At 37.4% G+C, this 15,934-nt stretch overlaps 1 protein-coding gene across 1 annotated transcript; it reads right to left on the bottom strand.

The window, feature by feature from the left end:
- Window positions 1–9,505: 9,505 nt before the first annotated feature.
- On the bottom strand, window positions 9,506–12,738 carry LOC100259389 (leucine-rich repeat extensin-like protein 4). Its single transcript, XM_002281256.5, has one exon. It carries the CDS (start codon window positions 12,304–12,306, stop codon window positions 10,048–10,050), a length of 2,259 nt encoding a protein of 752 aa, XP_002281292.3. The 5' UTR covers window positions 12,307–12,738; the 3' UTR covers window positions 9,506–10,047.
- Between the last annotated feature and the right edge of the window lie 3,196 nt (window positions 12,739–15,934).

Below are 15,934 nucleotides of genomic sequence, written 5' to 3'. Positions count from 1 at the left end.
GTTAAGATGGAAAAAAATACTCGTTAGAATAGAACATAAAACACAACAAACTCTTCCAATATTTAATCAGTAATCACCAAAATAGAACAACCCAACAGGCAGAAACGAAAAATCACTGAGAATCAGACCTGGACAGTCTGAAAAAAAATAGAAAATATACAAAAAAAAAAACAAATGGTCATACCTGGAAATCTCACTTCTCAGCTCTGTGTCCTGGACTCCCTAACAACTCCACGCTCCTCTGTTCTTAGCTTCCTCTTCAAGTTCCCACCATACTCATTTCCTCCCGAACCCTCAGAAAAACTCCTCCGCTTTTTTTCTTCCCTCCTCCCTTTTTTCACCACCTCCTCTGTTCTTAGCTTTCTCTTCAAGTTCCCACCATACTCCTTTCCTCCCGAACCCTCAGAAAAACTCCTCTCCTTTTTTCTTCTCTCCTCTCTCTTTTCACCACCTCCTCTGTCCCTTTACCATGCTGTCACCTCCAACGATCTCTGCAGCAGCCACCTTTCCTGCACCACTCCTTCTGCAGCCACCTTTCCTTCTCTCTCATCCGCGCCCCCTAACGGCCTGTGGGACCCCCTTCCAGAAAGTTCCTCCACGTGTCAAAGTCCTATTGCAGTTTAAAAAAGCGAGGTTGATTCCTTATGGCCACTAAGGATGTGACACGTGGCCCGCTGGGATAGTGACACCTGGCTAAAAAATGTGATCTGCAAAAACAAAGAGAGAAAAAGTGATCCATGCCTAAATGGGGGTCTACAATAACTTTTTCTAAATAGAAAAAATAACATATTGATTTTTTTTATTTTTTAATACTTAATAGAAATAAAATACTACAAAAACAAACAGCCTAATATTTAACACTATTAAACATTAAAGTTCTATTTAGAATTAAGTAAAAAAACAAACACCACCTTAATGTTGAATTACCAATCCTTTTAAAATTGTTCATTTAAACTTTTAAGAAAATTAGTAATTTAATATCACATCATAATTTCGTTTGATGGGAGATCATATATTTGAGTTTCATTGCATATTCGTTTTCCTCATTTGCATATTTGGACCACATGTGAGCACGAGGTTGCATACAAAGGAGGATGTTAAAGTGGGGTTGTAAGTAAAAGAGGGTGTTAAAGTGCATAATATATAATTGTAATAAATAACTATTTGATGGTTCAAGGATAGAGAATAAAAGTGCTTCAGGATGAGTTATTAGAGACACTAATGGTATCATACAAATGGTTGTGAATAGACATATAAGTAATGCTTCAATAATTATTGCAGAATATATGACCTTAAGAGATGACATATCAGTTATAAAAAACAATGAGTTCTTAAACCTAGAGATTGAGGGTAACTCAAAAATAATTATAGATTGTAATAATAAAAAGAATAATATTCATAGTTCTATTATGTTATTAATGAAAGATATTTAGAAGTTATTTTAGGATCTATGATTATCATCACATTTATAGGGAAACAAATACAACAACAGATTGTTTAACAAAAAAAGATATTTGTAATCTAGATTCAATCATTTGATGGTCAAATTCCCTTTACAATGTTAGAAAATTTAGTTTTGAAAATTACTGTGACTCATTTTTCAATTGTATTTGTAGGTATTATATTTCGTAGTCTCCTTTCATAAAAAAAAAAAAAAAAAAGCCTATTTGATAGAATTTGATTTGTATCTTTTTAATTTGATTTGAGTTTTCTTTTAATTGATCTCCTATGAAAACCTTGCTAGTGGTTAAGGATTAAACAAGTTGGTTCTTTATCCCCATCATTTTTGTCATGCATTTGACTATAGCTAACAAAGAATATAATAGGAAAAAAGATCTATAAAAACTGGTGGTCGTATGAAATTCACATAAATGTAAATAAGTTCCTCGTATCTTCTCTTTTCCAATGATGTCTTATCGAATATTTTAAGTAGTTTTTGTCGGGCTTAAGAATGGTTGATTAAGCACCACCCATCAAATATCTCTTTTCCCATGATGTGTTCACATTTTTTTCAAGATTCCATATCACTAGCTCCTTCATTTAGCCAACTTGTTTGGGCTCTTCAAGGATACATGCATACTCTAGCTTCACAAAGAGCGAAGGAGAAGACGTACCTTGCGTATGCTTCAGCCTTCCTTAGTTAACGTGATGGTGAGTGAAATAGATGTGGCGATGGTGGGCGTGGCTGGTTAAATTCTCATATCATGATATCATCCACTCTTGCAGAGGACAAAGCACTCGGCAATGGAATCCAAATGGGCCCAACAATCGAGGACAACAACAGCGAGAGCTAGCAAATGGTCTAGGACAACAACGACACCAAAATGCTCCCAATAATAGTGGAAAAGTTGTTTTTCAAATTTGTAGAAAATGAATCATCTTGCCATTGGTTGTTGGTATATATATGTTCAATTATTCGTACCAATCTGAGGATCTTCCATGTCAATGACCCCCTTTTTCTTATGCTAACTTTGGAGCTAGTGCTCATCTCTTCTAGCTTTATCGTTGAGGATCGAAACCAAAGGTGAATCACAAGATGACATAAAAATGATTAGCTTTGAATGCAATAAGAAAATATGGTTCTTCCTTTTTTGTTTGGTATTAGCGACTTGGACATCCTAATTCAAAGTTATTGGTTTTGCTAAAGTAAAAATAGGTTGTTGAATGTTGATGTCACTTTTTAAGTGACTAAACATGCCATATATGTTAGTTGCCAAATGGTAAAAAGGTGTAAACGACCTTTACTAATCTAATAAATTTTTTATTCGATTAGTAAGTGATAAGCCTCATCATATTTGTCAACCCTAATAAAGGTAATCTTGCAATGAAACTCACTTCCTAAATTGTTGAACAAACTATTGAAAAAATCATGGTTTTAAAAACTAGCCGATTTAACCATTTTTTTTTTCTTTTTACAGCATCAAAACGACGTCGACGAGCCCCCCCTTCCCTAACCAAACCAATCCCTCCCACCACATAAAGCACCAACAATCTTTGCCCCCCTCCCCCCCGCCCAATACCCCCTGCGCCATTAGGGATGACAATGGGATAAGTCTTTTCGGGTACCCGCCCCGCCCCGCCCCGCCCCACTCCACCCCTAATGAGACGGGGGTTTAATTTTAATGAACGAGTTTGAGAATTTTTTTTAAAACCCAAGGCAGGTTCAGATATTGCCCCACCCGCCCGCCTAGTCCCGATTATATATAAAATTAAAATTTTAATTAAATTTAATTTAAAATTTAAAATTAAAATAATTTAATTTTTATTTTATTATTTTAAATATATAGATAATAAAAAATATTTTTAATAAAATAAGTTATAAAAAATATAATAATTTAATTATTTATAAAATATATTTATTTTAATATAATTAAAAAATTTAAAAGTAATTTTCTTTTTAAAAAATTAAAATTAAAAAAAAAGTTAAATTTATCATACCCCCGCCCTGTCCCGTCCCACCCTGTTTAATTTTTTAAATGGGACGGGGATGAGAATTGTTTCAAATAAACGGGGCGGGGTTGGGATGGGAGCGACCCATCTCGAACCCGCCCTGTTGCCATCCTTATGCGTCGTTGTCATGATGCTCTCCTTATCGTTTTCTCTTTCAGTGGCACCTCTTCCCTCTTCCTTTTCCAGATTCTTATTTTTATTTTTATTTACCATATTCATCTCCATTATTATTTATTTTATTTTATTTTATATTTATTATTTTTTAATTTTATGATTTTTAAAACTTGTCATTTTAATTTAAATATAGTTTTAAATAAATTTTTTATTTTAAAATAGGGTATTGATTTAAAAATAAATTTTAAGATTTCTAATTTTAAATTAAAATTAAAATTTCTAATTTGAATCTAGTTTCATGATTTTCAAATAAAATTTTAATTTTTAAATAATATATAAATTATATGTTTATAATGTCATCAGTTCGATCGATGATTCGATTAATGAACCGTGATAAGTTTTCCAATTTAGTTAACGTCCAAATTTGAAAATATTGAAAAAAAAAAAGTACTTATAAAAAGGAGAAACTAACTTTAGTGTTGGAGGCTTTCCCAATGATCTATTGGTGGGAGTTGTTTTGTAGGAGCACTAGTGTACTCTTATTTAAGTGGAGGGAGTCCATATTCGGTTGAAGCACCAACACACTGAGGTATTGGAATCCATCAAGTTCCAAGTTAAATATATATAGCCCATAAAGTGGTCGATGAGATCTCAAATAACCCCATTAAAGATGCTTATGTGATTTAATTATTTCAATATTAAGGCTAGGTGTGGTTTTTTAAAATTGTAAATAGTAAAAACAAAAATAAAATAAAAACTAAATTTAAAATAAATAAGTTATTTTTATAGGCTAGTATAGACTCATTTTTATTTATTTTATTTCTTTTATATAAAAATTAAATAATTTTAAAATATATAAATTTTAATTTATTTTAATTACATTTAATTTTTTATATGTATATTTTTCATGATGAAATTGAATATTAAAAAAAAAATCATTTTTTTAACACCTTTTTCTGCTTAATATTTTATTGGAATCAAACATAATATAAGAGTATTCATTTAAATCTCGTTACTCGGAGCGCACATGCGAAAATCCTTCTTGGCCCAAATTACGACTGAATTGGGCCGACCCTCTTATCCTTTTAAGATGGGCCAAGCAAGATGACAAAGCCTGGAGGACTAATTGGGCTTTGAGCATATGTCGTCCAACCGGCCCATTTCTCATCCAAAGCTAGCCCACAATATGTTCAATGCCAGTTCCTCGATTCTAATATTTCTTTAAGCTCCTGTTGCTCATCTTTTAACTTTGGCTATGTTCCATTATCCAAAAATTTGAGGTAATATGTGGTGGGGAAAAAAAAAGGAAATAAAAAAAAGGAAAAGAAAAAATAAAATAAAAAATAAAAAATATTTTAAGTGAATAAATTATTATTTTTATATTATTCCAAATTTATTTCTCTTATAAGATGAAATAATATTTAAATATGTAATTTTAATTAAAGTTTTTATATTACAATTTAACATAATAAAATAATTTTTCATAATTTTTTTTCTTTTTGTAGTATTTTTTGAAAATCAAATATAATCTAAGTGAATTAATTTTAAAATTATTTTATAAATAATATTAAATTATATTTAAACTTCAAAATATTTTACTAGAATAATAATAATAAGTGTTTAAAAGAAGTAATAATAATAATAAAAATGTAGAAGATTATGAGATAAAGTAGGTAATTAAAAGCAAAGAGGGCATGTAGAGCCAAAATAAGTGGGGAAGTAATAGCCACACAGCCGAACCCATGTGAAAGGCCCCCCAATTACTTAGTATCAACGTGGCTGATCAATCAAATCAAAGCTGAAAAAGGCGCATGTGCCCTACAAAATTCTAGGATAATGTCTAACCAATCAAATTATTCATTACCTTTTTTTTTTTTGTTGCATATTTCATGGTGTAAGAACACTTGCAAACGACGTCGTTTGATAATCAACGGAGAGAAGAAACGACGTCGTTTCTTTCACAGCAACTTGGAGGGTGTTAAAAACGTTTTTTTTCTAATAATGTTTTAAAGAGAATTGATTAACAATTATTTCTTTTAAAAAAACATTATAAATAATTGTTCAAAATTAAAAATAATTTGTAAAATTATTTCCTAAATATTAACTTATTTTTATTATTCTTATTTTAAAAAAAACACATTTTTGATCAAAAATATTTTTCAAAAACATTACTAAACTAACTCTAATCGATATCAAAAAGGGAGGTGGGGTGGAATTATTCTTTATGAACACTTTTGAAATTATTTTATTTTATTTTAAAATTTTTTTACCTTTTATTTTAATGACTAATTCCACGGGGCTTGAAGTTAATTTCCAGTGGTTCGGAGGGAATTGGAACTGGTGACCATTGGGGACTCATTTTATAATTGATTTACATTAACTTCTTTTTAGTAATAATATTAATTGTTAATATATTTAATATTATATATGATTTATAAATATCATTATTCAATTTTATTACATTAAATTATACATTTATATAATTTCAATTATTAATTCAAATATAATTATATAATTCCTAGTACCAATTTATATGGATGCTTATAACTAACCATTTCATTAATTTGATACTAAAAAAATAATTAGAATAATAATCTCCAATTACTCCGTCCCCACCAAATGTTTAGTGTAATTTATCCTTAAAAAAAGAAAAAGAAAAAAAAGGATAATGACATAGTTTGATGCTAACCATTTTATGACTAGGAAGGAAATGCATTCATTAATACAACGGTTGTGTTTCCTTATATGAATGACACAACAGTTTCCCATCTCCTTAACATTAATGTAAACCTACTACCATAATTTTGTATTTATATCAATCTAAAATTGGTCTCAAACGGTTAGAGCATTAAATCCTTGGGTGCCCCTCCAATCCATGAAAATTATATTAAAAAATAAAGAAAAATGAGTTTTCATACACTTATGTAAAAATAATTCAAATTTTATACTGTCGTCAATCGAAGGTAATACCCATATCATTAAAAGGGAATACCTGAATGGTCAAAGGTTATTGTCGAGATTGTGTTTTTGCAAAATCCTAAATATTTTGTTTTATTTTTCTCAAAGAAGATTGGAAGTTAAGGTATAAATGATAATTTGGAAATCACATGGGAAAATAAATGTTGGAACGCCTAAAAGTTAGGCATATGACACAGGGGAACATTGGTAGGCGACAGTGCCAGCTCGAAGGCTGATGGAGCAATGACCTAATACTCGAATTTGCTGTAACCAACTATAGCGACCTTTGATTTATATCTAAGAGTCAATACATATTAAACATTGCCCATCTGTTTGGATTAATTATTCTACAATAATCTAAGTGTCTTAAGCAGCCTAATCTCATGGATTGTATATTTGAGAGGGAAGAGGGTTGGGTGGAGAGAGAGTCTATGATATTGTTAAGGTTAAGTTTAGATGAAAAAGGTGGTAATGGGATGGATTTGAGGAGCATCACTTTATGAAATGGCATTAAAATATTAGACCTACTAACAGGCTGTCAATTGAGGGTCTTAATAAATGAAAGTTATGTCCTCATTTATAGTAATGAAAGTGGACTCAACCAACTCATTACATTAAAATCTACATGATATATGGTGTGAAAAGCCCTAACACCCCATGTGGTGGTCCTCAATTTTGGGCCCACTTCTATTTATTTTACATCACCATCCTTTGGATGATGAAGGGTAGAAGATGACAAAGTGGACAAAGTTTTCTTCTAAGTTTTTAGTTAGGCTTGGAAAATATTAATTGTGACAAGGGTATGGTCTAATGCTAAAATTTGACTAAATTGCAAAAATAAAAATAAAAAAGACAAAAAAAGGGCATTTGCAAAGCTTAAAGGCTTGGAAAATGACAGAAAAATGCTTTACAAATATAATCCATGGAGTATTACTAGAGGAGGACTCGAACCACTTTCCTTGTTGTAGGACATTTCACATCATAATGTTGTGTGTGTTGAAATTTATTGGGCATTTAATAAAGAAGTTTTTTATTTATTATAATGGATGATAATAATTAATTGTTATTATTAGGGTGGGTGGTATGGTGCCCCCAACCCAATGATGCAATTTTGTCATAACCTTTTTGTATAAGACATTTTTCCCCACCATTTTGATATTCTCTCCCCCTTTCTAAAGTGCTGGACGAAATTAGATTGGACTATTTTAGATTGTTCTTTCCAGGACAGTGATAACTTCACTTATCCACAATCAAAGAAATGGTTGTTGTATTTTTATTTATTTTTTCTTATTATTGAAAAGAAAAAGAAGGATGCTATATTGGAATTGCTCTTTCTGTTGAGAATTCGAAATTGAAATTATTCTGGAAGCAGCTTTTTCCAAAATTCATTGGAGTATAACCAATTAAGCATACTTATGGAGGAGAGTAGCGACCAATTTGGTAATTCTTGTATTGCAGTTTCCAAGCAAGGAAGAAGGAAATTTACTGTTTTCTGGCAGAAAATGACTAGTGAAGAAATAAGGCATATGGGTCTGTCAGTGTCACATGCAATGTAGGAAGTATACCAAATCCAGCCAGAGACCAGTAGGGTCTGTTGAGAAGAATGAGTCAAGTGGTGCTCCAGTCTCAACATGATCTGGAAGGAATTTCTTGCCTCCAACTTGTCTAAGAGGAAATTGAACAGGCCAATTGGAAATGCCATGTGGACGTGGAGGTGGAGATGGTGGTGGGCGTGCAAGGTGGAAAAGGATGGCTGTACTGCAGAACCACCATAAGCAGCAGCTGTTCTAGGCTTCTAGAACAATGGCAATGGCTGTGGGTGGTGGTAATGGAGGCAGCAACATTTTCGTGCTGTGGAGGGTTGAAGGTTCCTAGTTTACTATGTTTTGTTAAAATAAGTGAGTGGTGGCCAGGTGGCGTTGATTATATGCCGAAAATGGCGGAAGTTCTGGTCTAATATTTGATCATATAGGCTTATGGCTTACTTTATTTCCCTCCCCTGCCGGCTATGGAAACACATAGCTTTTAAAAGAGAGGGGAAACAACGACAATAAATGGTGGCATATGATGATGATAAGGGATCTCCAAAGAGGAACAAACTGAAAGAGAATGGAGCTGACCCACTGACTTTTTCCAAAAGAAAGGAGCAATAACATCACCTGAGCAAGTAGCCAATTGGAATTTCAAAGTATGGATTCTGATGAGAACTGAGATTCATCTAAGGAATAGACTCAGCCAGTTCTCTTCTTGTACCCATACTAAAAAAAGGCAAAGCATGCTTTTCAAAAGAACCTCACAACCAAGCAAAGCAACAACATAAAAATAGCACTATAGTTTTCAGCCAATTTCATCAGATGCATGTGATGAGATAAGACTATAAGAGAAAATATTCCAAAATCCCATGGGAAAGTGTGAGGGTGAGGTGAACAGGTTTGATTTCAAAATTAAAATTTGGAGGGGGGGGGGGGGGGGGGCACATGGTACCAATCCCAATTGCATCAACCGAATGAGAAGGGTCCCATGAGGGGATTCAATCTAAAGGCCCCATAATCAAGGCACTTGAGATGGCCGTTCAAGTCCCACCAAGATCTCCAATGGGGACCTGCCTGCCTCTATGACTAGTTTCACAAACCAATATTGTGAAGGACTCAAAACTTCCACTTCCATTTTATATTGAAACACTGGCCACCAAATAAATATTGAATAGACTTCCCCCATATACTGGAAACTTGATGTTGGTGTCAGTCATGGGAAGCACGGGTTTTGCTAGATCAAGCCCCATCATCATCAAACCCCAGATGGAGATGAAATATAGGGAGAGAGTGACTGATACTCATTTCCTAAATCGAGTTGGAAGCTTGTTTTGAGTAATTTGGAAAATGAACAAGCATACGAATATAGAAACACCCAAGCATAATTAAATTGATTCACAAACATGAGCTTCTCCATCAATCAAAACACGCAGCGAAATTAAGACACAAAGGAGAAGAAGGAATGATCTGAATTCTGAAAATCAATACAAGTAAATGTTCATGATTATACTATAAATTGGAAAGCAAAAGAAATAAAAGTATGATATAACAGAGATAATAACAATAAACCAACAAACCAGCAGCAGCAGAAGTGCTGCTGCCTTCTAACTCTTCTTATGGTCTCCATTCATCCCTATACATACACTTTCCTGCAACCTAATCTTTCTCTGCCATTTTATTTCACAACTCAAATATCCATAACAATTCAAATAAATATGGAGAGACTTTCTCCTCTTACCTCCTCTTTCTTTAGCCTCTTCTCTGTTTCTTCTTCAACAACTAATACCCACCATGGTGAAGCACCTTTGCCGCAATAATTCATTAAGCTCTATGACATTTTGAATCTTCTTATTAGTCCTCACCCGGCGACGAGAATTGCCCAAAGAGGAAGAAGTTTTGATGGAGAACAGGGAAAAGAGGCCATGACCACTAATATAATTGTAAATTTTGTTTCTTTGAGGAAATGTCAAGAGGAGGAAAATTCTCAAAAGAATCAATAGAAGGGTGGTGGCGGTGGAGAAGCGTATGAAACTCCAAAGATTGGTGGCAATGGCCCCTCATATACAGGGGTTGGAGGTGGTGGGCTCTCATAAATGATTGGGGGCGGTGGTGATGGAGTAGGTGGAGGATTTTCACATGGGGTTGGAGGAGGTGGTGAGGGTGGGGGCGGAGAATGGTAGTAAACTGGGGGAGGCAGAGATGGTGGAGGTGGCGGAGAAGCATACACAGGTGGTGGTGGGGGTGATGGTGATGGTGGAGGCAAGTAATGAACTGGTGGTGGCGGTGGTGAGTGTGGTGATGGTGGAGGTGGCGAATATTCTACACATGGTGGTGGAGAAGGAGGAGGAGGCGGTTCTATGCATGGAGGTGGTGATGGGGGTGGTGGAGAAGGAGGAGGCGGTTCTATGCATGGAGGTGGTGGAGAATGGACAGGTGGTGGTGGGGAATGCACGGGTGGCGGTGGCGGTGATGCGTATGGATAGATAGGTGGAGGCGGGGGTGGCGAGTGGGGAGGTGGTGGAGGTGAATGATGTGGCGGCGGGGGCGGTGGTGAACTATAGTAAGGACTTGGTGGGGGCGGTGAATGAACTGGAGGTGGTGGTGGAGAATAAATGGGAGGCGGGGGAGAATTTGGCGGTGGCGGTGGTGGGGAACGGACGCAATAAACTGGAGGCGGGGGCGATAATACCGGTGGTGGTGGCGAGGGAGGGGGAGGCGGTGATGGAGAAGGTGGTGGGGGTGAGGGTGGAGGGGGAGACGGTGGTGGTGGTGAAGGTGGAGGTGGTGGCGGAGAATAAACAGGTGGTGGTGGCGGTGGGGGAGGAGGGGGTGGTGGAGGTGAGTAAACTGGTGGAGGTGGAGGAGGGGAGTAAACTGGAGGTGGTGGAGGCGAAGGAGATGGCGGTGGCGGTGATGGTGGTGGTGGGGAAGAGAGCACCGGTGGCGGAGGCGAGAACACCGGTGGAGGTGAGTAAACCGGTGTCGGGGGTGGAGAGGGGAACACCGGTGGTGAGGGTGGTGGGGGAGTAGGTAAAGAAGGAACAAAAGGAGAACACCTGAAAGAGCTACAATCAACAGGTCGGGACAAAAACGAGTTACATTGCCCGGCGGACCTCTGCTCCGGCCTCCCTGGCAAGCAATTCCTCCTATCTTCGAAATCCGCCAAACCCAAACATGCCGGTGGCTCGCCGGTGAAGAAATTATATGAAAATGTAAAATTTTCAAGATTTGGAAGCTTACAAATACTGGCAGGAATACTCCCAGAGAGCATATTGTGAGCCACATTGAGCTGCTCAAGCTCCACCATTCCACCAATCTCTTTCGGCAACGGTCCCAACAATCCATTGTAACTGACATCCAACACAGTTAAATTCTTCAACAATCCGATCTCAACAGGCAAGCACGATCGGAACTGATTATTCATCAGAATTATCTCATTCAGCGTGTCCGCCATGTTGCCCAGACTCGCCGGCACGCAGCCGTGGAGCTTGTTGTTCGCTACAACTATCACCGACACCGGCGAGTTACCGAAGTTGTCAGGCAGATCGAAGGCGAACCTGTTGTGGTTGATGAAAATGGCGTCCAAATCCTTATCAAACAGCTCCTTCGGCACGGTTCCTTCAAACTCATTGAATCGCAGATCTAAGAATTTCAGCGTTGGCAAGTGAAGCACCACTTCCGGGAACTTCCCGGCGAACCTATTGTTGCTGAGATCCAATTCAAACAGTATCTTGAGCTTCGCAAACTTATGCGGAACAGTCCCACAGAAGCGGTTGGAGTTGATGTGGAACAATGCAAGATCAGTTAGCAGACCTAGCTCCTCCGGCAAGTACCCGGCGATGTCTCCATGGTTGAGATCAATGCCGGCGACGGTACGGATGGACGAATTGTCCGGAGCTTGTGCGCAGTAAACCCCGGTGTAGTTACACACATTAGATCCAACCCAGTTGAGCGTAAGATTAAGAGGATCAGATAGAATGGCCTGTTTCCAAGCTTGCAACGCAATGTAGGCGTTCCTCTGCCTAGGGTTCTCAAACACCAGAGAAGGATCCACAGTCACATCCTCCCCTCTGTCACCAAACTCGTCTCTGTAGTACAGAAGTTGACGCCGCTTAATGTACATAACTTCCGCGTCAGTGAGGTGGCCATGGCTGGAAATAGAGATCTGCTCCGCAGAACAGAGAGCGAGGCAGCCCAAGAAGAGGAGAGAGTGAAGAAGAACAAAATGGAGGAGATGGGTCTTCTTCTTCATCTCACACCAGACATCTGACTCACAAACAACCCCGACTGAGTTCCTGCAAAACCTCCCTTAAGATCTGAGTCCAAAATGCGGGAGAGATATCCAGAAGAAGATGATCGGAGAACTGAATCAGAAAACAGAAAGAGCGAGAGAGTGAAGAAAAATGTATACAGAAAGAGAGAGAGAGAGATTGAAGATATGGGAAGGAAGAGGGGGCTAGGCTAAGGGTTGTTGATTTTTGGAGATGTGTGTGTGAGAGAAGAAATAAACACCATCAGAAGACAGCTAAACCACAGCTCAAAGCCCACCAGATTCTCTCTCTTCACTCTCTCTCCTTTTCTTTTTTTCTTTTTTTTTCTGTGCCTCTTTCTTTCTATCAAGAGGGGGACTTTATTCTTGCTTTTTGAATCCCATTCCCATTCACCTCCACAAGCTTAAGCTTGGAATCAGCCACCTAAACCCCCCTCCCACTCTAATTCTAATTAATTAATTAATTGAAGGGTAAATATTGGTTAAGTATTTAAAGAATAAGGATAATCCTGAGGGTTGTTAGAGGGGGGAGTCTGTGAGGGCCCAACTCCGCCGAGTTGACCGGCGAGAATGTCCGGCATAGTTCAATTGAATTTGTTAATCTCGCGGGATTTTGTTTTCCGCAACGAGAATTTGTTTGTGTTTTTGGTTAGGTGTGAGGGGGAGGGAGAGATTAGATAGTGCCATAGTGGGAGGCTGTTTGTTTCTTTGTTTGTTTCGGGTCTTGTTTGTCAAATCATAAGACTTTGGTGTAGTAAATGAACTGCTGCGTAACGTTTTCTGAAATTACATTATTGCCCTTCTCTTTCCCATTTTCGTAGTTCCATTACATTTTTAAAAGAAGAATGTAATATTTATTTTCCCAAATATAAAAATATAATTCGGTGATTAATGACCTAATATTTTATAAAATTACATTTCTTTGTCCCTTGCCCTATTTTCTAATGTCTGGTATATAATCATTATTTCAAAGCTGAGAATGGGGATTGGGGAGAGGCTAATTTGGACATTTAACTTCAAAGGATAAGACAGATTAACGCACTTAACGAATCAACGGAAACGTTACAGCATTAATGACGGGGACTGGGCGAGAGCTTAATGTGCATGAAAGCATGATAATGCATGGGGCATGGGGGCATCATCAGCATCAGCATCACCATCACCATCATATGTGAATTGCGAACATGTAGCGGAGAGAGTAAATAGAGGGGGCGGGTCCCACTCTAAGCTGATATCTGTGTCCGATGTAAGAAAGCGACGCCATACAAGTGTGTTTTGGGCCCACGCGTCACGTCCTGCTCCGCTGGACCGTCGGCGCTCATACCCCTTTTGTGGTGCACCGCGTCCGCCTCTCATAAGTCTCCCCGACTTTATTTACCCTAACGCCCCTCCTCTTTTCCATTTCTTAATGGCCGTAACCGCCGTTTACGCGCTTTCGTGGCGAAGTGGCTTTCCGTTGGATAAAAAGCGCGGAACTCGAGACGGTGGGGCGCTCAAATTTCTAACATATCCTTCTATCGGACGGCTGAGAGCGGTTCAGCGTTATGACTCCGTTATTGTTTATAATGGTATTTTGGTGACATTATTATTAAAAATATTATTTATTATTATTATTATTATTATTATTATAGGCGCGCCCATTGGTGCGATTTATAACTCCCAAAATTCCAACTCATGGAACCTTCATGTCAACTAGCGACTTTCATGATTTTAAAAATAGACCGCCCTGTGACTTGAAAATCAAGTTTTAATTATTATTATTATTTTAAAATTATACTATTATATTTTACATCACTATCAAAATATAAATTTATTTATTTATTTATAAAAAATAAAAAAAAAGCAAGCCTTTCATCACTTATCAATCGTGAGCTTCAAAAATATTGCATGCCATGAGAAAGAGATAATGATAATGACATTACATGAATTTATGAAATATTTAATGAATTTTAATTAATAATAGTGTTAAATAAAGAATATGGCTAATTAAAAAAATTCGTAATTATTATTATTTTTAAAATAGGCCAATTTGTGTGTGTTTCTCTTTCTCTCATTCCACCATGTTTGTGGGTCATGTAGAAATTTCTATTGCTAGATGTATGGTGTGCATATTATTCAAACTAATAATAATGAAGCATGATAATTGAATGGGTAGATGAACTCCACTTAACAAAAATTAAAGAAAAAGAAAATATCCTAAAATTATTCATGACGCGGTGGCGCCTACCAGGAATAATAACGAAAAAAATAGTATATTTGAAGGAAAAAAAAGCGTATGGAGATGATAAACAGTTCATAAAGATGACAGGTCAGCAAGGGAGCGTGTGGGACAGGGGAGACACGTTGGAAGAAGAAGCCATTCGAGAAGGACAAAATGACAGCCGTCTGAGGCCAGCTGTAACGCTCATTTAATCCACGTGGCAGAGGGATAAGGGTCCATGTCGTCATCACTGTTCCAAGTTTCCAACTCCAACGTGGGCAAGGGCTCAGTCACGCTGTCACAGCTTCAGTTGCTGTTGACCGCAAGAAAAAGTCCAAACTTCAAGGTTATTTTGCCACGTGGCATCAAACGTTAGATGAGGTTTTAAGGGTGTTGACACTCGCACACCTCCAAGCCAGCTAGACAAGAGACTTTACTATTGAATTTCAGCCACCTCAGCTTGTGGCCTCACCTTTCATTTTTTTATTATTTAATATTAGTCTTAAATACATTACTTTTTAACCGAATTTGAAATTGGAGTGAATGGAGGGCATGGCCCCTCCATTAGTATTACCCACCCTTAGGTTTTCCATAGGGGTATCACCTTTCTCCTTTTACCTCAAGAAAAAGAAATGGTTTTTTTTTTTTTTTTTTAAATATATATTTTAAAAAATCAGGTACAGAATGTTAGATATTTTATTGAGACAAGGAATAAAAGTGCATCCCATCAATTGGTGAAATAATTGTACGAAGAAATCTCCGGAATTTAATAGGGTTGGTGTATTATGTTGGGTGTCGGTCTTACAAATATCCAACGGTTAAAATTTGAAATCAGTGACTAATTTACAAGTAAAATGATGCATATTGATGCTAAACACATAAAAATAAATAAGTGTAATTTAGAAATAGAATAATGCAAATGAATCTGAGTGGTCAAAAAGGAGGAAATGAGTAATGAATGGCGAGGTTGGGAGGGGCAAAAAGTGGGTATTAAAAAGAGAAGGTGGAAGCACAGAGAGAGTCAGACGGAGAGATAGGGGGTAAAGTGTAAAAGGGGAAGGGATAAAAAGCGCGTGAGAGGAGAAAAAGGCCACGCAAATTACGGACACAATTACCCTAGATTTAAGAGAGGTGCACGGTTTTCTTGTTAGGTTCGTCGGCAAGGGTGGGGGTGGGTGGGTCCCATGACCAGGCGCTCCAAGACCTAGAAAAATATCGTATGGAGTCCGCTGGTGGGGCATTAACTGGCTCAGCCCACACCCTCCCCTGGCTCCATGCTTTGAAGGACCCAGTCAGATCCAGTGGTGGGTGTGGGTGTGAATTGTGTCGAGTGGTGGTTCGGTGGTGGTGGGTGCTGAACAGTGAACACACACAACCATTATGGCCCCAGTAGGTTCCAGAAAGTCAAAG

This window comes from Vitis vinifera, chromosome 11, assembly GCF_030704535.1.
Source record: "Vitis vinifera cultivar Pinot Noir 40024 chromosome 11, ASM3070453v1".
NCBI classification, from domain to species: Eukaryota; Viridiplantae; Streptophyta; class Magnoliopsida; order Vitales; family Vitaceae; genus Vitis; species Vitis vinifera.
The sequence above is the reverse complement of the archived record's forward strand: the minus strand, read 5'-3'. Positions and strand labels throughout refer to the sequence as shown.